Below are 27,346 nucleotides of genomic sequence, written 5' to 3' on the forward strand. Positions count from 1 at the left end.
CCTTCATATCCATGCTTTGTATCACTCATGATATCTAAATAAATCTTTTAGTCTGAACTATGACCGGAAGTTGTGGATTAAACCAGCTATATGATACTTCTGGTTTTGCGTCTACTCTGGTGATTACGGAAATAACTGCTACGCCAGAATCAAATAAATAAAGGATTACATTCGAGTCGCTATCTGTGTAAGCCTGTATCACTGTCCACAATGTCCAGGCAATCCAACCGAACAACAGACAGCAAGAAGATGGTAGGCGACTCCCGCAGATTCAACGTCAACCAAACCTAGCTAACTTAGCAAGCAGAATGCTAACCGTAGCCTTGTAGCTAACACACCAACTGTCCATTCTCTGCAAACTCTGCTAGCAAAATAACCTGTCAGTCATGTGTATTTGTTTGACAGATGTTTCTATATATTTAAAGCTTTTGAAACTGGTGAATGAGTTCTTCATTCATTGTTAAGTACTGCTAACTTTGACAGGAAGTGTTACGTTAGTTCGTTGTAGCACGAGCTAAATAGTCTCCCTAAAGTTAGCTTTTCATGCTCCCTTTGCAGCCATTGTAATATTTACGATAACTTTCCAAATGAAAAAACGTATACCTTTTTAACAAAACCTTGTATATATTTCTGTTTTCATGTTCAGCTCAGTCAATTCAGTTTTATTTGCACTGTTAAAAGGGTTGACATTAACGTCTTATAGCTGCAGTGTAGACTCAAGTGTGTGAAGAGTCGACTAAACATGTACGCAAGGGTGTAACTTTGGTTTGAGAAGTGGGGGACACACAAAACAGCGGGTCCTCCGCAATGAAACATTGTTCTCGATTTCATTCAATTTCCTGCCTTTCTACAAATATATATTATTGACTATGGTGTTAACTAATCCAAGAAAAATGTGTAGTGTATATAATGAGTGTGCAAATGTATCTATCCATATTTGTGATGACCTCACATCCTATAGGGGGGTCCGGGGGCATGTACCCCCGGTAAGATTGTTTTCTTTAAATTGAAGTTAAAGGCATCAATCTGGTGCACAAATTAAGAGATTTATGGATACAGCTCTCAACACTCATATGAAACAGAACTGTATATATTTCAATACTCCAAAAACCATTAAATATGCTCACAACCAATAACACATCATTGATATACTCCTCTCTCCTATCTTTATCTTACCTTTCAAACTGTGTTTTTAATTTTTTACTGACATTGGAATGATTTAACTTATTTTTAACAACTATATTAAATAGATGGAAATATTTGTTTAGACCAAACCGTTTGAGACCCACTGAGATAACTTAGACTAAAGTTTACAATATAATCACTCAGCGAGTCCTTTACCTCCCTGAGCTGATGTTATCTCAGCTCTCTCTCTCCTTATTGTTGAAACAGCTTCTAATCTCCGTTAGCTCCGAGCTAGCACCAGATGCTAACAACAACCCCCGTAACTCTCTCTCTCTCTCTCTCTCTCTCTCTCTCTCTCTCTCTCTCTCTCTCTCTCTCTCTCTCTCTCTCTCTCTCTCTCTCTCTCTCTCTCTCTCTCTCTCTCTCTCTCTCTCTCTCTCTCACACACACACACAGACGCTTCTCCGTGACGATGGCCACTTGCGTTAAAAAACAAACATTTGAAAAGTGTGGGGGGATACAAACGGGATTTTGAAAAGTGGGGGGGACATGTCCCCCCTGTCCCCAGTGGAAATTACGCCCATGTATATACGTCATGTTTATTATTCAAAGTGTACAATTATTATTAATTAATCAATTGTTTTATTATGCAATCACACGTCATTTCAGCACCAGACGCTTTCCCCAGTATGATCTGTTACAGACATGGTGCAGAAAGTAGCCCTGTATTTGAATGCACCTCTACACATTAGAGGAATTTATTTATAATTGACTAGCATGCTTCCTGCTTGTTTAACTTTAGCTGTGTCATGATATAAAAAATAGAATCAAATAGCGGTATTTACACAATTTTTTTTACCTCATTTGATCATTATCTGTTTGTCACATCACCGTCAATATAGATCTATGTGTTATTTAAGGTTTTCCCCAGGTAGTTTTCCCCATTCAACAAGGAGGCTGACTGTTTTGCCAGACTCTATCGGTTAACTTTTATGCCCTTATTCCAGTGTGATTAATTTGATTTTAGCAGCAGGAATAAAATAAACCTTTTCATTTCCTGTTGTAGAACTCTGAGCTGTTCACCCTGACCTACGGGGCCCTGGTCACCCAGCTCTGTAAAGACTACGAGAATGACGAGGAAGTCAATAAACAACTGGACAAGATGTAAGTACCAACATTGCGTGTCATTTACTTGTGTTTGTATTCATGTAATTTGACAGCGAGAATGCAATTTAACATTGTTTCAATTCAGAGAACTGATGTGCATTATAAAAAACACTCGGACAACACACTTCCACGGTTACCACATTTAATTTGACATTTCACAAAATGCTTACTGCTATTTTTGCCTTTCAGCAAGCAATACACCTTTGTAGTAAAAAAGTGTACATCTCTGTGTCATTATTGTGACTTCTGTTGGTAATGTGTTCCAGTGTTTTAAGCCTTTTTAATGGTAAATTAGGGTTAATGATATGTTTTGTTCACACCCAACATTAGTTAACGATGTAGATGCCTAGCAAGTTAGCAACCACAATAACTTTTTGCTATATTTTATGCAAACAAAGCATTATATTTTCTTATCCCAAATTGTTTTATTAAGTGCATTTGTCCTTACTTTATTTAATATATTTTGTTGTAGTTATTTGTGTATGCCAGTAAAAGTCAATTTAATTTTTCACAAGGTAAGGTTTCACATTACAATACATATCACATACCAACTTCAAAATACTAAAGCACACCAATACCAAAGACAGTGACACATACAGAACTAGTGTATGTTAACTATTTCAAGATATAACCTTTCCTCTTGAGTACATAAACTGAGTTAATTTATTTCAACATGTAAAGGTTTATCGTTTGCTTGTTGAATCAACAGAATGGAAGGGATTTTTCTGGCCTCTTGGATCTCTCCCTTTAAGTTGCACCTTAACACTGCTCTGCCAAATTCTGCTGCCCTCTATTCATAATACACACACACACACACACACACACAACACACACACACACACACACACACACACACACACACACACACACACACACACACACACACACACACACACACACACTCACAGTTCTGTGTCAAAGGTTTCCCTCTGATCTTGTCATTTTGAAGTTCATGTGTTTTTTATGAGAGAACTAAATATCTGGAAGGCAATGTTGCATACTGTCATCCCGCAAAATAAGATTAATGAAATGGATGGGTTTTATAACTCAGGTATTCAAAACAGTCTGTCAAGCTGACAGGACTTTGGACTTGATGTACTTTTCTTGTTGGTTGTGCGTCTACCCTAAGCTCTCCCCAAGCTTAGAGATGATGAGGATTGTCTTACCTGTCCTTAGAAGGCAGTGAGTGCGCACGGCCCACTCTGCCAACCTGTCAGATTCAGACCTTTTTAGGATCGGGATGCATCAGTTGTCTCTAGATTCTGTATTATGTTAAGTTGACTTGACCTTCTATTACCACAGTTATCATCATTTGCCAAGCATATGACTCTAAAATGTTTGGAGCATTTGGAAATGTCTAATATCTCTTTTACTATAATCTCCTCAGTACTTTTCTTCTACTATGGAAAGGAAAAATGACTTCATCTGTTTCTTTTGCTAATCCCTCTCTGTCTTCATAGGGGTTATAACATCGGAGTGCGTCTGATCGAGGACTTCCTGGCGCGCTCAAGCATTGGCAGGTGTCAGGATTTCCGAGAAAACCGCAGATGTCATCGCTAAGGTAATTCGTAAATGTTTTCGGGCCAATCTGATCGAGACTGTGGTCTTGACCCAAAGACAAAGGTAGAGAGGGAAGGAGGGAGGACAGATCCAAATAATTGATGAAGGAAAGGATGTTGCTAGAGGTTGGAGGAAACTAAAGGTTGTGAATGAGCAAAAAAACTTAAAGTCCCAGTGTGCTTCCTTCTAAACTTGAGGCCAAGATCCCATTCCTCTTTGCTTTGGTGATAGTATCCTTTACATTCAGAAGGCCAAGATTCACTTACATGTGGACCAGGGTTTCCGCTAGGATTTTTTCTCGCCGGTCAAATGTCCGGGCAGAATTTATTTTACCGGACAAATTTGAAACTTACCGGTCATATTTCACTAATAATAATAAGAATTGTGTTGCAGAGTTTCCGTTAGCACGACTAATTACCGGACTATGAGCAGATATGCTGATGTTTAAAACATTTTTATATTTTTATATTTTATACTTTATATAGTTTATAATCGTAACAGATCGAAAATTCAGATTCATTTTTCAATAAATTATTCCACAAACAACAAACAAAACATAATTATTACATTTCAAACAAACTACTTGTAGTAGATGAAGACGTACATTATTCAAAGTTTACATTAACTTTGAATAATAAACGGGAGAAACGGATGCCTCTTCTTTTCCCCCTCTCCCTCCCTTTCTCTCTGACAGCCGTCAGTTTCTCATGCAGCTCGCTAAACAGTGGGCGGGGCTTCAGGTGATCATGCAGAGCTGCGTGTCTCGGTCTCTGACTCAGCAAGCTGATCTGATCTCTCTCTCGCGTCCCCGGTTATACTTCACTCGCGTTTATGTCCATATCGATACGATCCAGCTCTCCTGATCGGCCTTTATAGAGAGCACCGATCAAATCTATTAAGAGTGAATATCGGCCGATAATGACCGGCGGCCGACCTATCGGAGCATTCCTAATTATTACCAGACATTTTGACCGGCAGGTTTTTAATTGACCGGTTTTCAATCAATTTTACCAGCTAAAAACCGGTAATTACCGGCTAACGGAAACCCTGATGTGGACTGACATTTAATATCACTCTTCAGAAAGGTGATGCACATTTAGTGACACCCTTTCTCAGTAACACTGTCAACATACTCCGGAGTAATCTGCGGCCGCAAGCTGCTATGTGCCATCATGACACGCATGGTGTTCTTTTTTTATATATTATAATGAAGCGTGAGCTGTGTGCTCGAGTCTTCCTGCCTGTCGGCTCTGCTCATGGATGTATAAAAAGGCTCTGCTGCTCCACGATGAGTATCTAGCTTCAGCAGCTACATTACCTACGGGTGCGTTCGTTAATATTAACTGTGTTGTCCGGAGTCACTGTGGCACAGACTGACCGCTGGTGAACAGCTGTTAGAACGGGCCGTTCAGGAGTCCAGAGCAGAGCTCCCTGTCGGAGCAGCAGAGCGTGATGTGAACTGAAACGTTTTTCTGTCGCAATATTATCGTTGAGCTAGCTAACTAGCATACATTGTCACTATCTGCTAACGTTAGCTTTAGCCTTCATTTTCGAATAGTTTTTTTCATAGGCTATAAACGGAGGTGGTATACGTATATATCTTGTACTTGAGTTAAAGTAGAAGTCCCAGAATGTAGGAACAATCCTGCAATCAAAATGTTCCTCAAGTAAAAGTACAAAAGTATTCTCATCAAAATATAGTGAAAGTAGCGACAGTAAAAGTAGTCATTGTGCAGATTGGTCCATTTCAGAATAATATATATGATATGTTGTATAATGATTGATCATGAAAGTGTTCTCAAAGCTGGTGAAGGTGCAGCTAGTTTGAATGACTTTGTATACTGCAGGGTAGCTTGAGAATTTACTCCAGGTGGAGCTAAAGTCTGATTTAACACTTGATTATATTTCACATCATTCATCCACATCTGTGAAGTAACTAAAGGGATTAAATACATGTAGTGGAGTCAAAGTACACCATGTACCTCTGAACTGTAGAGGAGAAGAAGAACAAAGTAGCAAAAGAAACATTGAAATACTTAAATAAAGTACAAGTATCTCAAAATTGTACCCAAGTAGTACTTGAGTTTATGAACTTAGTTACTTTACACCAGTGGCTATAAAGATAGAAAGACTACGCCTTGCACAGAGGCATGACAATACATTTCCAAAATGCTCAACAGTGCTGCCAAAATGATAAACTGACTGCTACACAATTAAAATAAATGCTTTTATATATTTCTATTAGATGTGACTCTTTGGCGTTTCTGTTATTATTACCTGCTGCTTTAGTTCTTCTGACTGCTAACATCCTGTTATTCCTCATTTTAAAGCCGATATTCCGTGGGGTCGGGGGGCTCGGATCCTTGTCACCTTTTTCATACCTGATGAGGTTGCATCCCTGTATTCCTGTTATGAGTAGGGATGCTCCGATCGATCGGCCGATTCTCACTCTCTGCCGATCGATCGCTGCTCTCTAAAAATGTAGATCGCGAGAGCATGACGTAAAATGATGACGTAAAATAATGACGTAAAATACATGGCACTTTTCTCTGTGCGCGGCAAAACAAGCTCGCTAAAATGGCTTCACCAGTCTGGCAGTATTTGAAGGTGTCCGAAAAAGACAGTAAAATAGCGGTATGCAACGTGTGTGAAGCAGAAATCCTGCAGCTCCGCCCTCTGACGGACCGGTGAGCGGAGCAAAACACACACTAAGAGTTAGACCTAACACACTTAGCTATTTGATCTACCTCTGGAACTAGCTAAACTAGTTATACATATATTTATTCTTCACTGTCGGGTCACTCAGTACTGGATCAGTGAGCTGCATGAGATACTGACAGGCTGTTTTAATCAGGGCTGAATACCACATTTTTATTGTTTTATTATTATGTTTATTGTTGTTATTTGTAGGGCTTTGTCCTAATATTTATTTTTGTATTAGTTTAATAGCATTTTTTTTATTTTGCTAGGAAATTCTGAATGAAAGGCTGCGCGCAAGACTGTTTTTTCGCTGGGTTGAGGTGTGTGGGTTTTTGAGTGAGATGCGGCACAGCAGCCTGTCAGTTAGTTTACTCTTGCTAGTGGATCACGAAAGGAATATGGCAATTCAGCGCCAGATGCAGGCACATTAGAAGAAATCAGTTAGGCCTATGTTACCAACGAGCAAGCAAGTCAGCTGGCAATCAATTATATTTTGAAGAGAAATTTACTCTCAAGCCGGCTCTCTCACAAACTCCTGCTCTGTGCGCAAGCAGACCGCTGCACAGGCTCTCTGCCTCGCTCAATCTCTCTCTCTCTCCCTTTCTCTCCATCGCTCAACCTCACTCTACCTCTCCACCCTGTGTGCGCTCAAGTTTGCCTGCGTGCTACACGACAATGTAAGTGTCGTGGTGGGCCCGCCCTGGTAAATCAAATGCCCGCCCAGAGATGTATGTCTGCCGCCGGGTCTGGACAGGCTGTCAGGAGAGAGGAAAAGAGAGCGCTTCCGCTCATTTCTTCCGTGTTATTCTCCAAAGTTAATGTAAACTTGAATAATGTACTTCATTTGAATGTAATAATTATGTTGGTTGTTGTTTGTGGAAGCGCCAGTGAATGAGCCGCATTAACTGAGTTTTAAACATCACTTTAAATGGAAGATCCCCATAGGCCCCGCCCACTCGATCGGATCGGCGATCGGTATTGGCCGATACTGATTCCGGTGATCGGCCCCAAAACTGGCGATCGGAGCATCCCTAGTTATATGTTGCACTTTAATATTTCTGTCTGTATTAATCCGGCCTGTGGATTTGTAACATATCCATGTCTGGCTGTGCAAAAGTGAGACTCCCTTTATGACTGATGAACACAAAGATGCAGGCAGACCATGAAGCAGGCCCCTCTCATGACTCTCCAGCTGTTTTTAAGGTGTAACTGCTGCCTTTTTAGTGGAGTTATTCCACAGATGTAACTCCACACTAGCTCAGGGATCTGGCTCTTGGTCATGAAGAGAAGGGTCATGCCTGTAAATGGAGGACCACTGAGGGACAGCGGTTTGGAACGTGCAGCGATAGCCCTGCCCGAGGATATCTTATGAGCTCTAGCCAAACTCTGAAACCACCTCAGAGTTTTGTGTGAAATGTATCTGGAGGTCTGCGGTCTTCAGACTCTGGCCTGCTTACCACCCCCGCATCACCTTCGGGGACAGAGCCTTCAGTATGGCAGCCCCCACCCTCTGGAACGCTCTCCCTGCGGAGATCCGCAACATCCCCACACTTGACGCCTTCAAAAGGGCCCTCAAGACCCATCTGTTCACTTAGGCCTTTGGCCCCTAATCTATTTGTTGTTTTGTCTGACTGGTTGTCTGACTGCCTTTTGTTTTGCCCTGTTCTTCCTTGTAAAGCGACCTTGGGTCTCATGAAAGGCGCTGTATAAATCCAAGCTATTATTATTGTTCAAAAACAGATTTTCATTCCATTTCATGAATGGTTTATTAAGTTGTGTTGCTACTTCTTTAGCTTCAGTGTGTCTAAAGAAACTGTTGTCTGCACTGCGGATTCAGACTATTTAAGATAAAAAACATCCGCTCTGTCAGTGAATATTTTAGCGCGAGCAAACTTTGTGCTTGCATGAGGAAGCATGCCGACACATCACAGGGACAGAGTGCTGCAGAGGAAAAGAAGCAACAGAGACCAAGTTATCAGATATCAGGTGTGTGTGCGAAAAAGACGAGGCATTTGAGTTAATTTAATGTGCAATCCAACATTATTGCTTTCAGTTGAGTAATCCTGGATATTCTCTTTGTTTCATCCACTTGTGAACGTGTTGTGGTTGTTTTCAGGTTGCATTTAAGATGTACCTGGGAACCACCCCCAGTGTGTCCAACTGGAGCCCGGCAGGAGATGAATTCTCTCTCATCCTGGAGAACAACCCGCTGGTGGACTTTGTGGAGCTGCCGGATAACCACAGCACGCTGGTCTACTCCAACCTGCTGTGTGGAGTCCTCAGAGGAGCCTTGGAGATGGTAAAGTCAACATACTCAATGATTTAAACGACACTTCAGATACATCAAGTTGTCTTAAAAAAAAGTAGGCAATGATTTCTGAGCTACAACAATGAGATGGCAGAAGAATTCCCTGTTTCTCTTATTTTTAAATCTTATATTCAACTGAACATTTTAGTTTTGAAGACCGACCAAACAAGATATTAAAAGACATCATCACACTGGACTTTGAATAGCTGTGATGGACATTTGTCACACTTTTTATTGACCACGATTAATCGATAATTGGGAGATTAATCAATAACAATAACTCAATTTCTAATAGATTTCCTTTGCACATTTAGAACATATGTTTTGCATAAAAATGTGACCTATTATTCGTCTGATTTAGGTCCAGATGGCCGTGGATGTGAGATTTGCTCAGGACACTCTGAGAGGAGACAATGTGACAGAAATCCGCATGAAGTTCATAAAAAGGATCGAGGAAAATCTCCCCGCAGGAGACGAGTGATCGGAAAAGAGATCCTTCCCTCCACTTCTTGTGTCGAGATAGCGGACTGAGTCATACAAGGAACAAAATCAGACAATGAACTGAACTCAGAACATCAAGATGAGTGGTACATCTCAACTAACATTTCCTTGGCACCGATCTGTGCTCCAGTTTGAGGGAGAAGTGTTGTAAGGCTGGGCCATTTATCCGTCGACATCCCTCTCGAAAAGTCACTTTTTTTTCTCATTAAATGTTAAAATATTGAATCTTTCTTGAAAATAATGATGGCTTTTCATTTGTATAGACTTTCTTTTGTTGGTGCATGGCTGGAGAGCCTTACCTCGTAATGTCTTTGTTTGTCTTGTTGGTTATCTCTCTTTTTTTTTTTTAAGAAATCACACTTTATCGCTGCCAATTATATGGCATGTTAATTAATTTATGTAGAAGGATATGTCAAATAAAAGCGACGTATTTAATGATGATTTTTCTCGTGTGTTTGAGTGTAGAGACTTTATGACACACACACACGCACACACTCTGTGTCCTCTGTACCACCCTGTCAGTCCTGCTTCAGTGTACTGTGGGACTGTTATTTCTTGAGAGAACCGCAGACGCTTTCCAAAGGCAAACAATAACAGACCTAATGCCTCTCTTATGTTTGTTCAGGGTACATGGAAGTAATCTGTGTGTTTGTGGTTGTGTGTGTGTGTGTTTGTGGTTGTGTGTGTGCATATGTGTGTTTGTATCCCCGGTGCTTGGTTCTCGTTATCACACCTGTGAATGGCTTGACATCACCTTGAAGTAATGTAACAGAACTTCTCATTTAGACCTACTGCACACCTCGTCAATAACCGAAAACACAGCACACACACACACACACACACACACACACACACACACACACACACACACACACACACACACACACACACACACACACACACACACACACACACACACACACACACACACACACACACACACACACACACACACACACACACACACACACACACACACACACACACACACACACACACACACATCCCTGGCCTTGCTTTAGAAGCAGAAATCTGGTCTGAATACACTGAGGACATTAGCCATGTTTTTCTTATTTTTGTTTGTTTTATTGTAACAGAACAATAAAATCTGAACCAAAGTCATCAATCCGCTGAAAGCACTTTGAGGAAGAGATTGTCAGATACAGATTTCCTTTTTGCAAAAACCTGTCAGCTATTACTTGCTGGAAACATTCGAGCTCTACACATCCAATATTACAGCTGCAATTAAATGAACCCATTTCTGCTTTCACTGTTTTAGTATCCAGGCAAGCCACCAGAGGTCGCTGTTTGCATTCAGCTGTAGGCAGCATCATTCCCAGAATAAGGTCTAATTGGGCATTGCAGGAAAAAAACATTCACTTTATGTGGGAGCTGCCAGAAAATATAAATAAAAGGTTAATTTTCAGATTTTAAATATGGGAGGAGCAGAACATTTGCAGTATTTAAGCAATGGAGTGGACGATGCCAATATCTTTAGCTGGAGATTAGACAAACCAAAACAACATGCTGTCTTTATTTCAAATGGCAGGGAAGATGTTTAAGGATTTCATACTTCCATTTCCTATTTTTAAGCATCTGCCCACTCTTTTCTGGGGGTAGTGCTCATTTAAAAGGATAACAAATGGAAAGTGGAAGCGCCCTGACAGCAATAAGCCTGGTGGGCCATTAGGCGAGCTCTCAACACATTACGTACGCATATCTATGCACCTTGTAGGCCTCTGATGTGGATGTTGGATGGAAAGCGAGTAGGAAATAGCTTTTTGTGCAGAAGCTCAATGTAAATTACTTGGCAGAATTAGAGCCGTGTATCTAGGGGATGCACAGCTGGGTTTGTGTACTTGTGAAAACCTGTATCACTCTGCCATATGCTCGCAGGAATTTGACTTGACAAACACACATACATAGTGTACACAGAGGCTAAAGTGCACGATGAATTTATTACAACCTATCTACTCACAAATAGGTGTTGTAGTGGCCAAAATCCCCAAAAGTTTGTCTTGTAACCTTCACCTCAAAAGTTATTGTTCTTGGCCACATGTAGAGCTTGGGCCTCGGAAGCAGTGTCAGACTCGCAGTACACAATCCACTGGACGTTTCAGTTGCTTTTCAACGTTTATTTCCAGCTAAACAAAATACGAAAACAATATTTAACATAAACTTAAACAGCAGATCCTAATAATCTGTATTTGACTAAGTATAAGGTTGCGTCTGCGTGTCAATGACGGTGCTTCCTGCTGCTCTCCCGTCACACACCGCACCTCCAACTTAAAGCCTTAGCCCCGCCCCCTTCACCTGAGCAAAGCACACTTCTCACTGAAACAGAAAAATGCATTAATAAAGGTTCAAAATAAATCAAAACAAAATAAACTTAAATGCGGCTCCTACAGGTGTTAATGCACACTAGAAGGACCTTGTCCAAACAGGCCGTTTTACTGTCTCCCAGCACTTACCCATAGGTCTGGTGAGAGATCTGTTGATTGTTTCTGCAGTTTTACCCATTAAACAAGAAAGTATGAAGACCACAAACTAGCTCTGTTATGACTTCACTCCTCATAACATGTCCATATGTGATTTCCATTCTCTTTGCAAGACTGCAGATGTGTGTTGTGGCAGAAAGAAAACACCATAGAAAAAGGAGTAATTGTTAAGACTATCTGAGCCATGAGGAATTGCTTTGAAGATGCTATTTTTATCTATTGTGTACATACATGAACTCTGGGTTTCTCCCATTGGCACATGCATCATTTTGTATTTTATGTTTTTATCATCAGTAATATTTAATGCAGTTGCCTTATATTTAGTATAAAACTCTATTAAGACGGACCTGAAAAACAAGTAGCAAATGTTGCGAGCCGAGACAACGTGCGGCGATCTGCTTTAAGTCAGCTAAACGTTTCCATGTGGTCTTTATAGGAAACAAATGGTGAACGGCACGCTGTGACAGTAAAGCCCAGCACACAGCCTGGTATTGACCTGATCTTATTGAATACCGCATCCCTTTCTTCTACCTACACTCCATTTTCACCGTTTCCCCACTTTATTGTCTTGTTCATTGTTTCAGCCACTCCTCCTTCTTTCCATTTTCTTACCCTTCGCAATGTTTTACTGATTTACTTGAGGGAATCTAGCAGTCTCTAAATCAAATGAAGGATGTGTGATAGTCAAACCTTTTGGGAAATGTGCTGTATCTCAGGTGAGGAAAGAACTGACTGGGGATGCGCTCACCCCGGGTTTCCAGAGGTTTCCGGAATGTGTGTTTTGTGTCAGATCAGTGAAAAAGGAAGACATTACAACAGGATGAACAGCACTCATTCAAATCAGAGAATGCAGTCAGCAAACAAGTCTGTCATGATCAAAAAAACATTTTTATGGACCTAATAATGCTCTCTGGCAGTAAAGCGATGGGAAAAAGGTGCTTGATTTAATGAACTTGTGTCTGTTCTGCACCTGAACGGATGCTCTCGTGACCATGGGAGTTGTTGTTACATAAGTCACACTTGTCTGTTATGAAACATCCTGTTTGTGGTGAAATTGAGTTTTAGGGGGATGTTCTTTTGGGATTTATGTGCAGAAACACCTCATCAAATAAACATGGAAGTGGTTTTGAGAGGTAATTATGAGTCGATATGGTATCCAGTCACATTATGTACCCACTGAAATTGCTACAGCATCTGCAAGCCATTTGGAATATGAATCACCAACCACTTACAGAAAAACTCTAAGCCCTTCTTATAACTCTAATAAATCATGCTCAATCTTTAACATTGACAGCTCAACCAATAGAAAGTGAAAACATTTTTTAGGACTCCTGAAGTTGTCTTTTGTTCATCAGGAGTGTTGGGTGACTTCAAAGACAAAAGTATGGATCAGATCCAGCTAACATGCTAAACAAAATCTTGGATTGCAAGTGTCATAAAGGACACCGTGTTAACAATGAAATCAGGAAGACATGTCAGTTTGAGAATCGTCTAGTTTGTGTCTCAGGAGTGAACTGGCTGGTTTCATCCAGAGTCCTGGACGCCGCCGAGCCATTTAATGCCTTGTTTTGAGTTTTTCCTCCTTGCCTTTCTTCCAGGCTTTTTGGATGGGAGCTGCTAAGCTGCCTTCACTCTGCTTCCAATTTCCTCCTGCTCTTTTGTTCTTCCTCTTTTCTCCAGGATCTGATGGAGAGGAGTTTTGTAGACGTTCCTGATGATTCAGGTTTTACCCGTTCCAGATCCTCTTTATCTTTGAGCCTCATTTTCCCACAATACACTCAGCTTTTTGTCTTCTCCCGCTTTTCTTCCCTTTTTCCTGAACCCTGCAGCCGTTTGGAGCTGGAGTTTATGTAACAGCCGCAAACTTTCCAGCTTGGAACGGCCTCACTTGAAGATGGAGAATGAGTGGGGGAGAGAAAGAAAAAAAGAAAGTGTCATGTGATATTACACTGGCCAGTCCTGAGGGCAAACGACACCTCACCTTAGACTTCATTATTCCAGGGCCTTTCCCTCTAAAAGCACATATGTAAGCATATATTTACATCGCTCTCCCAGGCAGTAACAAATACGATAACTCCAATTGAAAAGCAGGAATGTGAAAGTCCTGGTTTGCCCTGGACTAAAATCAAACCAGGCTTCCCAACCAGAGCACAGGGCTGCCTAGAGGCTGCACACCAGCTGCACTAGACGGGATATCACCGCTCGCCACTGCCAAGCAAGACCCGAGCGAGTGTGTGTATCACATTAAAAGTTTGGAGTGACAAAACACACACCATACATTGATTAGAACAAAGCACTACCGATGACACATGTCTCCCTAGCAGGTCATCCATCTAACTTTAAGAGAACGTTATCCGAGCTATTATCACAACATAAATCAAGAAAGCACCCCAAAGCTTTTATGTCTTCAGCAATTCATTTTTTATCCACCCACTTCAAACACCTTTGACACTAGGCAATGTGATTGTAAGGGGTCTGGGTGTCCCATTGTCCTGGCTACTATAAGTGTGAGTTTCTATATAAAACACCTCAAGCTATCACACTGGAAAAGACTGAAAAGTCACACTGACTGTAATATGCTGACTGGAGGTCTATGACAAAGTTCCCAGTGTGGTAAAGGCATTATTAGATACATTTCGATTCATACTGTTGTGTACATTTTTAAGCACACTTGGAAATGTTTAGTAATATAACCCTTGTTTTGTGTGTTTCCTATAAAGCTAATAGTTTAACCCATTCTAATGTAATTTAAATACATTAAATAGCAAAAAAGCAGAACAAGTCTATTGGATTTTGTTAAGGGCATGACTGCAAAGGTGACATTCAGTTCATTGCAATCTGTCTAATAGTTGTTTAATCATAAGCAGAAATGTCAACATGCTGCTTGGCCGGGACTCGATTAAACAAATTAATCTAATTAATTAGAGGCTTTGTAATTAATTAATCGAAATTAATCGCATTTTTAATCACATATACATATTTGACCTGAGAACAGTGAGAAGCCTTCCGAGTAATTCGCCAGAACGCCGACACCTCCTCATCTCCACCGCTCCCATGTTTTATTTTGTGTTGCCATAAGTTAGTCTCTCTGCGTTTCTGCGCTGGGCTAATGCTAATAATGCTAATGCGAGGATAATAAAATGGCGGCTTCACAACACTTTTTGGGAGTTTTACGGGGCGTGGTTTGCAATCCGCCCAGCCAATCAGAAATATAGCTCTTTTCTCACAAGAGAGCCGTACGAAAGTCCCTGCTCTCTAGCAGCTCTCTGCTCTCTAGCAGGGACTTTCGTGGGGGTAAAAAGGTTCTCATGAACTAATTTTAGTACCGGCTCTTTTTGGTGTGAACGCGATAAAAGAGGCTAACGTCCACGCTAGGTTCCACGCTAGCTGCTATATGTTTTGCATTGAGGTGATACTTGAGGCTTGATGTGCTGCGGTGATATGCGAATTTCTTTTTGCATAATTTGCACACAACCGTGCTCTTATCGACGCTTCCATCCGTCCGTTTTTTAAAACAACATTTCCCACTGTTGTTCACTGTGGTTTGTTGTTGTCTGAAGTCATGAACGTTAGTTGGTGCTCCAGTATAATCGGTACGCCTGAAACTCATCCAGTGAGAAACGTTCCGCGGTGCAAAAATAAGTGCGATTAAAATGCGTTAATTTTTTTAACGCGTTAATTTTTGTGTAATTAATTAATCTTAATTAACGCGTTAAAGTCCCGGCCATAATAATTAAGAACAAGTGTTAACTTTAACTGGTATTGCTTGTTGAAATATTTCAGTCTGGACGAAAACAGGGCATTGACTGCGGCTGGTTCAGCTAATAAAATGTGTCTTTTTAACTATACTGATCGCATACTTCATAATCATTTCTGCTCTTTGACCTTTTGTCCCTGATGAAAAAGTCAGCAAAGTCTTCACATTGCTACTCTAGGTATTATTATTATTATCAGGTTTAGTGTTTCTCCATCCCATTATTGCTGGAGTCTGTTGTGTGTCTACCCAACTGTAAAGCCTTCAAAGTCTTTCTATTGTTGCCAAGTAAAACCTTTCTTAACCTGCTCGGCAGTGAAACAAAGGGGTGATGAAAGATTTATGCATTGGGTCGTATTCATCCGACAGGGCAGTATGCACAGAGCAGGCCTCTTTAGTGATCCATAATGCTTGTGAAAGGTACAGTACTCACACAACATAGTACAGCAGGAGTAATTTTCTCTGTTGAATGTTAACCTGTCATAAAAGTCCTGTGCTCTCAGGTGTAAGACGTTGCATCTGCACAGTTTTAAAAGGATCTAACTGCAGTATGATTTATGCTAATAATGTGGGTTTTTCGAGCAGGGCATTAGCATAAGTAACAATGTATCTCTCTGTACAGCACTTTGATCCGGAGGTTTTAAAGTGCTATATAAATAAAGTTGGATTGGATAAGAGAGCATGTTGGTAAAACAGGAAATTATTTGTACTTCACTATGTATTGTGTTTTTGTCTGAGAGAGTGCAAGGGGACATATGCGTGTATTCATTGACCTTCAAATACATGCATACATATGTTTGGCTGTATAATGGGATTCTATTTTCAAATGGCCTCGTCGTGCCAAACACGTGTAGCTTGGATGTTCAACTTTTGCCTTTCCCATTTCCTCGCTCATGCCATTCAGTATTGTAAGCACTACGCCAAAAGTTCGTCTTGATTTTTAAGGCATGGAATTTGTGATCTCTGTGTGCGTGCGTACATATTGTAGAAGGTTTTCTCCCTACATGTGTACATGTGTTCATCTGCTTAACCTATGGGCCTCCCTTTGTGATTTTGTAACTCATTCAGTGCAGAGGTGTTGAAAGCGCTCTCTGTGGGCCTCATAACGCACAAACCTTTTTCCAATTAGGGCGGCCAGGTTGGGCTCAGTGGTGCTTACATCTACTGTAAATCTGACCCAGACACAACCCGACTGGGTCCTACTCCAAAGGGACGGATGCAGAGAGGAAGAGGGAGGAAGCTGTCAGAAGCTGTGTTTCCGGGCCTCTCATGCTAGAGGTCAGAGTCTGGCCCTCTGACTGTCAGCATCTGCATCAATTAGCCAGTTTAAGGACAGCCATATGGTTTAATGCAGGGAACAATTAAAAAGCCAGACCGATTCGGATCTCTCTGGCCATGTTACAGCCACACACATGTCCACATGCAGCCGCAAACGGTCCCTTACGCAAATATCAAATATTCGGTCTAACGAGAAGGAGGCCTCATGTCAGAATAAAGGTCTCTAGCATTTATTTGTAATGATTGGGTCTCTAAAGGCCCCTACACACCAAACTGACACCAAAGAACACGTCCCGACGGAACACGACTGTTGTCGCCTCACGTCTCCTGCGTCTTGGCCAACAGTGGCACTGGAACACACTGCAAAAACTTCAGCCGACGGCCAAGTAGCACGTACGAACTGCGCATGCGTGAGTGGCAATAACTCTCCTTACCAGCAGGCGGCGGTAGTGTGTATTAAGGGGGAGGCTGTGGCTCAGTAGAAGTGTGCTGGACTTCGAATCAGGGGATAGCAAGTTCGAGTCCCACTGCAGTCAGCATGTCGTTGTGTCCCTGGGCAAACACTTCACCCCAAATTGCTCCTGTGGGGATTGTCCACAGTACTGAATGCTTTGGATAAAAGCGTCTAACAAATGACATGTAATGTAATGTAATGTATTCGTCAGAGGCAACAACCGGAAGACAGTGATATAAACAAACAACAAATAGCGTGTGCGTTCCATTTTCGGTTTCTTCATTCCAGATCGCCATGATGAAAAAGAAACTCTTGCGTCCAGGTGAGATGAAAATGAAAAAGAATAGCCGTCTGTGTGTGCCTTCTTAATCGTTTGTTTGGGTCCCTCACTTCCGTTTCGCTTCTCATGCACTGATTCGCGAAGCTGAACAGCCAATCAGAGTGATTTCTTTGGCCGACGGCCTTGAGCCGACAGCCTCCCGATTCAACATGTCGAATCGGCGGCGGAAGGTGTCGGCACGGCCGGAAATACATGACGGTGCGGGACACACCAATCTGAGCAGGGCGACAGGACGCTCATCGACAGCCAGACATCTGTCGACGGCCAAAATCGGCTTGGTGTGTCCGGGCCTTAACTGTCACTGAGAGAAATTCTCCTTGTGCTTGTTAGTCTTTCCGGCCATCATCTGAGCACAATGTGGTTTATGTTTCACAGTAACTATGAACCGATTTTGTTGATAATATGCTATGAGACTATGTCATTATTTCCGCGTCTGTAATTCCATCAAGGCGATCCTTTGATTCAGAAATGTAGCTATAATCAGTTAAACCAAAATGATATTCCAAAGAAACAAAGGAAAGACGAAACATGATAACTGAATACAACCCATTTTCAGAATACCACATTTGGTTTCTTTTGCTCTCGGTATGCACCATGGAGACATTTTTAGTGGATATAAAAGCCAGTCTAGCCGACTGAATGAGACTCAAATGTCCTCAGAGATGTGCTTTGGAAGAAAAAAGTATGACTCCAACTGTAGAGAGCATCCAACATTCACATTTTTCTCTTCACTTTTATCTGTTTTTTGTCCTCTGTTTTATTTCCTTCTTGGCAGGTGTGAATGACTTCAAATCGATGATGCTGTGAGTAAAACAAATGAAGATTTACCGTAGCCACTTTCTTAGTTTCTCAGAGCATTCATCTGGCATGAGTAACCAGTTCATGTCTTTGTCCACATGGTAATGAATCCAAGAAAACCTTTCTATGCATACTATTCCTTCCACAAATCAGAGCATTGAACAGATGATTAAACACTTTCTACATTTTTTTTGGATTGCCAAAACATTATGTGCAGACATTGTCGTCCCTGTAGGATATATTTAGTTTCCGTTATCCCATGACTTTGATACATTACATTACATTACATTACATTGCATTTAGCTGACGCTTTTATCCAAAGCGACTTACAATAAGTACATTCGTCCTGGGCGCCTCCCTAGGGAGGTGTTCCAGGCACGTCCAGCTGGGAAGAGACCAAGGGGTAGACCTAGGACCAGGTGGAGGGATTATATCTCTTCGCTGGCCTGGGAGCGCCTTGGGATCCCCCAGTCAGAGCTGGTTGATGTCGCCAGGGAAAATAAAGTTTGGGGCTCTCTGCTGGAACTGCTACCCCCGCGACCCGACCACGGATAAGCGGGAGAAGATGGATGGATGGACATTCGACCAGGAAGACACAACCTTGAAGAAAACAGAATCATATAAGTACATCAGGTTTCATAGAGCCAAACATTTCAAGTGCTACTCAACTGGCTTTAGATAAGCCAGTCCTTTATTAGTATATAAGTGCTTCGTTAATAGTTCTATCGCTCGAAGTGGAGTCGAAAGAGATGAGTTTTCAGTCTGCGCCGGAAGATGAGCAAGCTATCTGCCGTCCTGATGTCACTGATACCACCATAATGGTCACTTTGTGGGTTTCAAATTTGATTCCTTGACAACTAGTTGATTTATTGCTATAGATTGCACAAGGGGCTGATTGTCTTTCTCAGGATGATTCATAATCATTTTGGGAATCTATTAGCTTTTCATTTAGCACCATTTCCGTATATGACCAAAACATGTTGCACAAATGATATGCGAATCAGCTTTATCATGTTATTCGCATAAAGTAAAATGGTAATCATCATCTGCTAAACATAAGCATGTTAACGTTTGCAGCAGGAACTTGACATTTAATTTAATTTTAATTTGTTCCGTTCATGGTATGCACAACTTAATGTATAATAATTGTTTATAAAATATGTCTCTGTGAACACACCATTGAGCGAAAAGGAGCAGGGAGAAGAAAATAATCTTATATGACCCGCCCCTTTCTATAAAAATAAATAAACAGTATTGTAGGAAAACAAGAGAAACACAAAAACTTACTACAAAAAATACTTAGTTCCCACTTGACAGTTAACGGAAAGAGACATTTGACATTTATGTTTGGATTTATCCACAGCTTTTACACCGTTTTCCCAATAGAAACTATTAAAACAGCTGATTGGTTTGTATATTGATCAAAGTAACTTGCGCAACACTAAATAAATCCCAAATCTTAAATCCTCTTGACAGCAGGTTCAAAACTCTAATGGTTAAAGGTGATTCATAAGTGATCTCACTGATGGTGCTGTGGTAATGGAATATCCTGCAACCAGAATTCAGTTGAAACACTAATTGTACTCCAACACCTGAGGCCAGAGACCGCTACCATCCTGATGGCGACACCTCCGCCATGAATGCTCGATCCGCTAGGCTGGACCTGGTAATGGTGGCTCAAAGAGTGGACTGTTCAGAGACACAACCCCCCATTCACACCCAGCTCCGGTGCTGCATGGTCTGGTTCAACTTTACAACACGAAGGGGGGGGGTCTTAAAAACATGCCCTGTCACTACTCAACCTTCAAAATATGTCACTGATTTTAACATATACACACACACACACACCTGCCCACATGGCTCACCAATCGTTGACATGTGCTGTCAGAAGGGTGGGGCTGTAGGCTCAGCAGCGTTTTTATGATGTCATGACATCATCAGGCCAGGTGATGGAGTGCTGTGTCATGCTTTGTTTGGTTTTCCAGCTCTAACCGTTTTAGCAACAACACCAGATCTGGGAAAACATGTCAGTGGGGGGGGGATATAACGGAGTTTGGCGGACACCGGTGAGGAGAGGAAAATAACATAAAATAAGAACCCAGGGGGTGAATGTATTCGGAAGGAATTTGTGCTTGAACGTAAGTGTGTAATTATAACAAGGTGCCTTCAACTACAGTTTCACCTCCCTAAACCAGTGCCTTTCACACCTCAGTGACCCCTGACCCCCCTGCATGCAACACAACACTCACATTGTGTTCTACATGAGGCACCTCAGTAGATTCATATTTAACATGCTGTATAATCATAGCATATACGCCTTAGAGCATCGTGAAGTTTGAATTTTTCTACCATTGGTGTATGCTGCAAAATAGATATGAAATGGTCATCTGTCACTGTGGACGTTTATCATCTCTATTAATTAATTTATTTTGAAAAACTTACATTGTGTAATAATGCCATTTGCAAGCAGGCTTTGTACACTAGATGTTAATAATGCAACACAAATGCTTTGAACACATTTGCTAAATGTTCACAATTTATCGATGATAACACAGTTGCTAATAAGATGCTTTTTGGCAGACACATTACTTTTTGACAGAGCTCACATGAACATGTTTTTACAACAGAACCTGAAAAATGTTGCTCACAGTTGGGTTTAGTGGGAATGATTATATTAAGCAAGTGTAATATTAGGAAGACATTTTTATAGTGTCCAAATATTAAACTGTAGGTACTTATAAGGTTAATAGTTTTTTGTGTTTGCTATAATAATAAAAAAAAATCCAAAATCATTCAATGTTTTTTTCCAGTCTATGACCAGGAACCCTTCAAAGAGTGGAACAAGAGAGGGTTGTCGAGTTAGAAACTGAGAATAAGCATGACCACCAATATTTTTGGCTACTACATAAATAACAGAATGACTGTGGTCAGTAGTGTAAGGTGTGGTGCTTGAATCAGCAAGGAAAGAATGACAAGTGCAGTAGAGGGTTTCACGAAGAGTGCGTCATTCATTAGCACCTCTTTATAGAGTTGTTTACCTCCTTTATAAAAGGTGCACTGTATCTAAAAATAGGAGCTAGTGACATGTTTGGAAAATTGCATCTGATGTTTCCATTTTCCCGTATTTGGCATTTATGTTAAGTGTGTGGTGGGCTTGAAACTAAAATGATGGTGGTGTGATGTGAGCAACACCACCTGGAGACCCGCCCTTGCTACTGGTGATATAAAGGACAAGTATGCTTGTAACACTAACCAGCAGCCCAAGGAAACATTTTCAAAATCTTGATAGATCCATATTTGTTCTCTTTTTGTGTGTCCATATTTTTCAGTAATATGGAATCATCAAACATCTTCATATTTGAATGTATATTGCAACAAGCACGCATCAGTTAACCTTCAAAAAGCCACTTACATATTTGAAAGTGGGATGGTACCAATGTTTCCGGTCTAATGTTGCTGTTTTAGGGCATCGAGGGACTGGGAGATGTGTGGATGCCTGCCACAGCTGACAGTTGAGGACACTGTAGGAAAAAGGAAGTGGGATGCACTTGTCAACATGGCGTAGGAAATGTGAATCGTCATGTGTGGCCAATTCAGATCAGTCCAATTGCGTAACAGCATAAAAGGACTTTGTAAAAACGATCCAAACCTAAAGTAATACATTGTGGAGCCTAACTAGGTACAACTTGTTATCTTTGGACAGTTGGCACAACTTAAGACTGGTTTGCATAATGAGTTTTTAGAAAGCAATCTTAGATTAATGGCAGCATATTTCAAATTAGGACAATTGTAGAGCACACTATGCCTTGAGATCGTTCATATTGTTAGACTCTTTTAGATAAAACGTACAGATTGAGTTGAAATATTTTGACAGCTTTACTATTTTCGCTTCAAGAGACACTTTTTTCCTCTTGATTTTACAAAAATACATTTTAAGATTCATCAATCTAAACTAATTGAGGGTTCCCAATTGGTTTCTCTTGAAAACTTTGGTGGGAACGGATCCCAAAGATAATTATGAAGTCGCTGGCCCAAGATAATTGGCTTCTATTATTCTTGTCTGGATGAGTGAGGGCTAACAAAGCTTTTTCTGGAGAGGAGGAGAACATCGGTCATGACACTGCCCAGATTACCGTAGCCACGTTCTAAGTGAAACTGGAGAGACAAATACCATGTACACATATCTAAAGATATCACGTATGGGAGAAAGTTGATTAGAGGAGATATGATTTGGCCAAATTGAGTGAAATTGGTCTGAGGTCTGCACTCAGTACATGTAGAGAAACCACAGCAAAGCAAGTCTCCCATTACTCATTTCTTAGCAGCATAATTTGCCTTTTTTAAATCTTGCTCTATCCACATCTCCAACTCACTCAGCTTCTCCTTTCCATAATTTTCTCTCCATGGTGTTACAGTTTCAAAGTGATGATTCCATTCTTTGCCATGGTTTGGAGAGCATATTTATCTTTTACTGGTCTTCAACACAGATGTAACGCGGCATAGCAGGCCTAGCCCAAACGCACTTTCCTTCATAAACCTCTCGATTCCCAGACTATTATGCTTGCATATTTCAATCACCATGGAGCGCAAGTGAGGGGTGGAGGAGGAAGGGAAGGGAGAGAGGGAATGAGAGGGGAGGAATGAAAAACACAAGGTCAGCGAGAGAGACATTTCTTTCTTTCACACCATGTGTTACTGTAAGATATTCATTTCCTCTGTGATTCCTCTCCCTCCCTCCAGCGCTTTGTTTTTCTTCTCCATCACTCTCAGTGTGCACTGGCTGAGGTAGTCCAGGTCGCATCAAGTCCACTTGATCGTGTCTCTATCTTGGATCCCTTCCTCCAAATCGGTTTCCCAAGTTGTGGACCGTGCAGAGTGCAGCTGTGGAAACCCGAGAGTTTTTTGTTGTAGTTCTGCGCTGCCAAAGGCCATTAAAAATGAGCATGTTTGACTTCTGAGCCTGGTTATGTGATTTGAACTAAAGGGACAATCTTATTTATGAAATGTAATCTAGATAGCGATCTGTTGTCTTCCTGTGAAATGTCTTGTGAGGATAGGATTGACTGAAAGATAACAAGGCAGCAACACGACAGGTTATTAATTGTTATCAGGCAGTAATCAATACATTTTTTATTTATTTAGGCAAATGGGAATTTCCATGTTTTTGTCTACTTCTTTTCTAGTAAGCCTGAAGTTATTATTTAACAGCGCAGTATGGCTGAGACTTAAGACATACTTATCATCAAATCATATAAACACGACTGAGGTTGTACTTCCAAATGCAAACCATTCTGGCAGACAGAGAGTGGACATAAGTCGTTCCATGTGGAGGCCTTGCTAAGTGTCACATGCGGCTGTTGCAGCTCTTTGGTTCCCGTGCACAGTAGCCAAGGACCCTCATTACTCGTGTGTTTTCATTTAAGTCTAAATGTGCTGTCACTAATTGGATACATCATAGAAAACTGAAAATCAAATTAAGAAACAGGATGTTTATCACATCTAGTCTGATTCAAATGTAAATCGTCTTTGTACAAGATGTACCGTGATAAGCAGATCAGAGTTCATGTAGACACAGGTGTTCACAAACGCTCTAACAGTGGTTTGTTTAGCTGACAGGAAACTGAACTCAGGGTAACCATAAGGTACCATGCCCTCATGTACTTCTTGTGAACTTTCATTGTGGTCATTTGAGGATGTGTTCTTTTTGTATGGTTGATAAGACTCATGTCAGTTTAGCATTTCTAACTGTTAGGTCCTAGTATAGTTGCGGAGTTGTCAAAAATAATAACCATTGTTCAAGCTCCATCAGTTAAGCTAGTCATCATTTAAGTGTAATTTAAGAGCATTCAAACGATGTGTCTAACAACCACTGCTGTAATGTAGGAGTTCATGAAGGTATAAAACAGTTATTAGAATAGTTATTATTATTATTATGAATAACCGCAACCATGAGAGATCCTTGAGCAAACAGCTACAACAGCCATCGATAAAAATGGCCTTATGGCTCAGTTAGCAACCCTTAATGTTTACAGTCGGTCCAAATAGGCTCTTACTTTTCAAACCAACATTAGACAGTTGGTTAAACCCTTACCACAAACACTGATCGTCCAAACCTAGCTTAGCATCCATAACTAGGCACGTCAGGCCTGTCAAGCTTTGTAAGATTTATTTTAGACAAGAGAGCAAAAGTGCAAGGAATGCATTAAACAGTGTGTTTATTTGCTCTATCTTACTGTAAATATATGATGCAATTGTAAGCATGTCCGGCAATGACTTCCTTAAGTAATAACCATGATTTACTTTTAAGTACATCATTTACTTACCACATTTGTCCACTCTGTAGTATTTCCCAGGCGGTCCTTTGCAATTGCAGTTTGGGTAAATGTTAGCCTCTCTGTCCTGCTCTTTATTGAAATTGGGATTTTTTTAGCATGCTATCATGTATGTTTCGATCAAGTGCATTCTTAAAATACCTTTTAAGGGTTCATAATTTAAAACAAGTTAGTGGAAAACATTAAACATGTCAGCTGGAGACAGTGTTTTCATCTAGGCTACTCATGGAGTAAACGTTAGCCTAATTAGCTTGCTAGCTACAGCTGATAAGCTGATCAGGTTTTCAAGTAGTACATCTGCCATTGCTATCATCGTAAACTTCATGTCATTCGGAGGAGTTCATTAATCAAAACATAGCATTTGTCATCAGACGATACCTTCTTGTTTTCTGAGGACGTCACCAAAGCATTGCTGGGATAATATTTAGCCAGGTGCTGAATGTGGATTGGGAGACGTTTATAGAGCTGAGTGCTTTATGGAATCCATATCCCTCCCATAAGCCCTCTTCCGGATCAGAGCACTAATGCAGAGGTCTGCCAGTGTCCTCCAGAGAGAAAAAGAAAGAGAAAAAGATGGAGTGAAGAGGAAAAAGCAGGACACAATGATGGAGAGAGCAGAAAGAAAGTGAATACCAGATATAAACACATACAAATATTACATTACATTTCATTTAGCTGAGGCTTTTATCCAAAGCGACTTAAAATAAGTGCATTGGACCAAGAAGATACAAACTTGAAGAAAACAGAATCATATAAGTACATCAGGTTTCATAGAGCCAAACAATTTAAAGTGATACTCAATAGGCTTTAGATAAGCCAGTCCTTTGTTAGTATGTAAGTGCTTAGTTAGTATATAAGTGCTTTGTTAGTATGTAAGTGCTTAGTTAGTATATAACTTAAACAAGTTTCATTTTATTGCTCGAAGTGGAGTCGAAAGAGATGAGTTTTCAGTCTGCGCCGGAAGATGTGTAAGCTATCTGCTGTCCTGATGTCAATGGGGAGCTCATTCCACACTTTTGGAGCCAGGATAGCAAACCCACGTGTTTTTGCTGATGGGAACTTGGGTCCCCCTCGCGGTGAGGGTGCAGCGAGCCGTATGCAGAGCGGAGTGCACGTGCTGGGGTGTACAGTTTAACTATGTCCTGGATGTAGGAAGGGCCAGATCCATTCACAGCATGGTACGCAAGTACCATTGTCTTGAAGTGGATTCTAGCAGTTACTGGAAGCCAGTGAAGCCAGCGGAGGAGCGGTGTGCTGTGGGAGAATTTAGGAAGGTTGAAGACCAGACGAGCCGCTGCATTCTGGATGAGCTGCAGAGGTCGGATGGCACATGCAGGTAGACCAGCCAGGAGTGAGTTGCAGTAGTCTAGGCGTGAGATGACGAGAGCCTGGACCAGAAGCTTTCTGGGTCAGGAGGGGACTTATCCTCTTGATGTTGTAAAGAGTGTATCTGCAGCAGCGGGTTGTTGCAGCGATGTTTGCAGTGAAGGACAGTTTGTTATCTAGGGTCACACCCAGATTCCTTGCAGTCTGAGTCGGGGAAACAACAGAGGGGCCGATGTTGATTGTTAGGTCAAGAGTGGGACAATCTTTTCCCGGAAGAAAAAGCAGTTCAGTCTTGTCAAGGTTGAGCTTGAGGTGTCGAGCAGACATCCACTGAGAGATGTCAGCTCGACAAGCAGAGATGCGTGCGACAACCTGGGTTTCAGAACGGGGAAAACACCAAATGAATTGAGTGTCGTCAGCGTAGCAGTGGTATGAAAAACCATGCGGGCTCATGACAGATCCGAGCGAGTTTGTGTACAGAGAGAAGAGGAGGGGATCGAGGACAGAGCTCTGAGGGACCCCTGTAGATAATTGACAAGGACCCTCTCCAAGTTACCCTGTAGGTGGGTCTTTGAGGTAGGAGGTGAGGAGGGAAAGTGCAGAGCCTGAAACTCCAAGTTCTTGGAGAGTGCGAAGGAGGATCTGATGATTCACCGTGTCGAATGCAGCAGACAGGTCCAACAGGATGATGACAGAGGAGAGGGAGGCTGCTTTAGCAGTGTGTAGTTCCTCCGTGACAGCGAGGAGGGCAGTTTCTGTGGAGTGACCTGCCTTGAAACCAGACTGGTGCGGATCAAGAAGGTTGATCTGATGGAGATAACAGGAGAGTTGTTTAAAGACAGTGCGTTCAAGTGTTTTAGACAGGAACGGGAGGAGAGAGACAGGCCTGTAGTTTATAACATCGGACGGGTTGAGAGTGAGTTTCTTTAGGAGAGGGTTTACTCTTGCCTCCTTAAGACTGTTTGGAAAGTGACCAGACGTTAGAGAAGTATTGATGAGATGGGTGAGAAATGGTTGAATACCAGGAGCGATAGTCTGAAGGAGGTTTGAGGGGATAGGGTCCAGAGGACAGGTGGTAGAGGTAATGAGGGTAAGAACCTCACTTGGAGAGAGAGGGGAAAAGGAGGTTAGTGTGTGGGTGAAAGGAGGGTCTGGTGACCCAGTGGTGAGTAAAGGTGAGTCAGAAAAAGAAGAGCGAATATCAT

General features: G+C 41.4%; 1 protein-coding gene across 1 annotated transcript; it reads left to right on the forward strand.

Annotated features, from left to right (window-relative positions):
• Positions 1–81: 81 nt before the first annotated feature.
• On the forward strand, positions 82–9,797 carry trappc3 (trafficking protein particle complex 3). The gene is given in 6 exon segments (XM_034236757.1): positions 82–252; positions 2,192–2,289; positions 3,753–3,831; positions 3,833–3,853; positions 8,669–8,851; positions 9,222–9,797. Coding segments are annotated over 6 exon segments (543 nt in total). The 5' UTR covers positions 82–210; the 3' UTR covers positions 9,342–9,797.
• Positions 9,798–27,346: the final 17,549 nt, after the last annotated feature.

This window comes from Gymnodraco acuticeps, unplaced genomic scaffold, assembly GCF_902827175.1.
Source record: "Gymnodraco acuticeps unplaced genomic scaffold, fGymAcu1.1, whole genome shotgun sequence".
Taxonomy (NCBI): Eukaryota; Metazoa; Chordata; class Actinopteri; order Perciformes; family Bathydraconidae; genus Gymnodraco; species Gymnodraco acuticeps.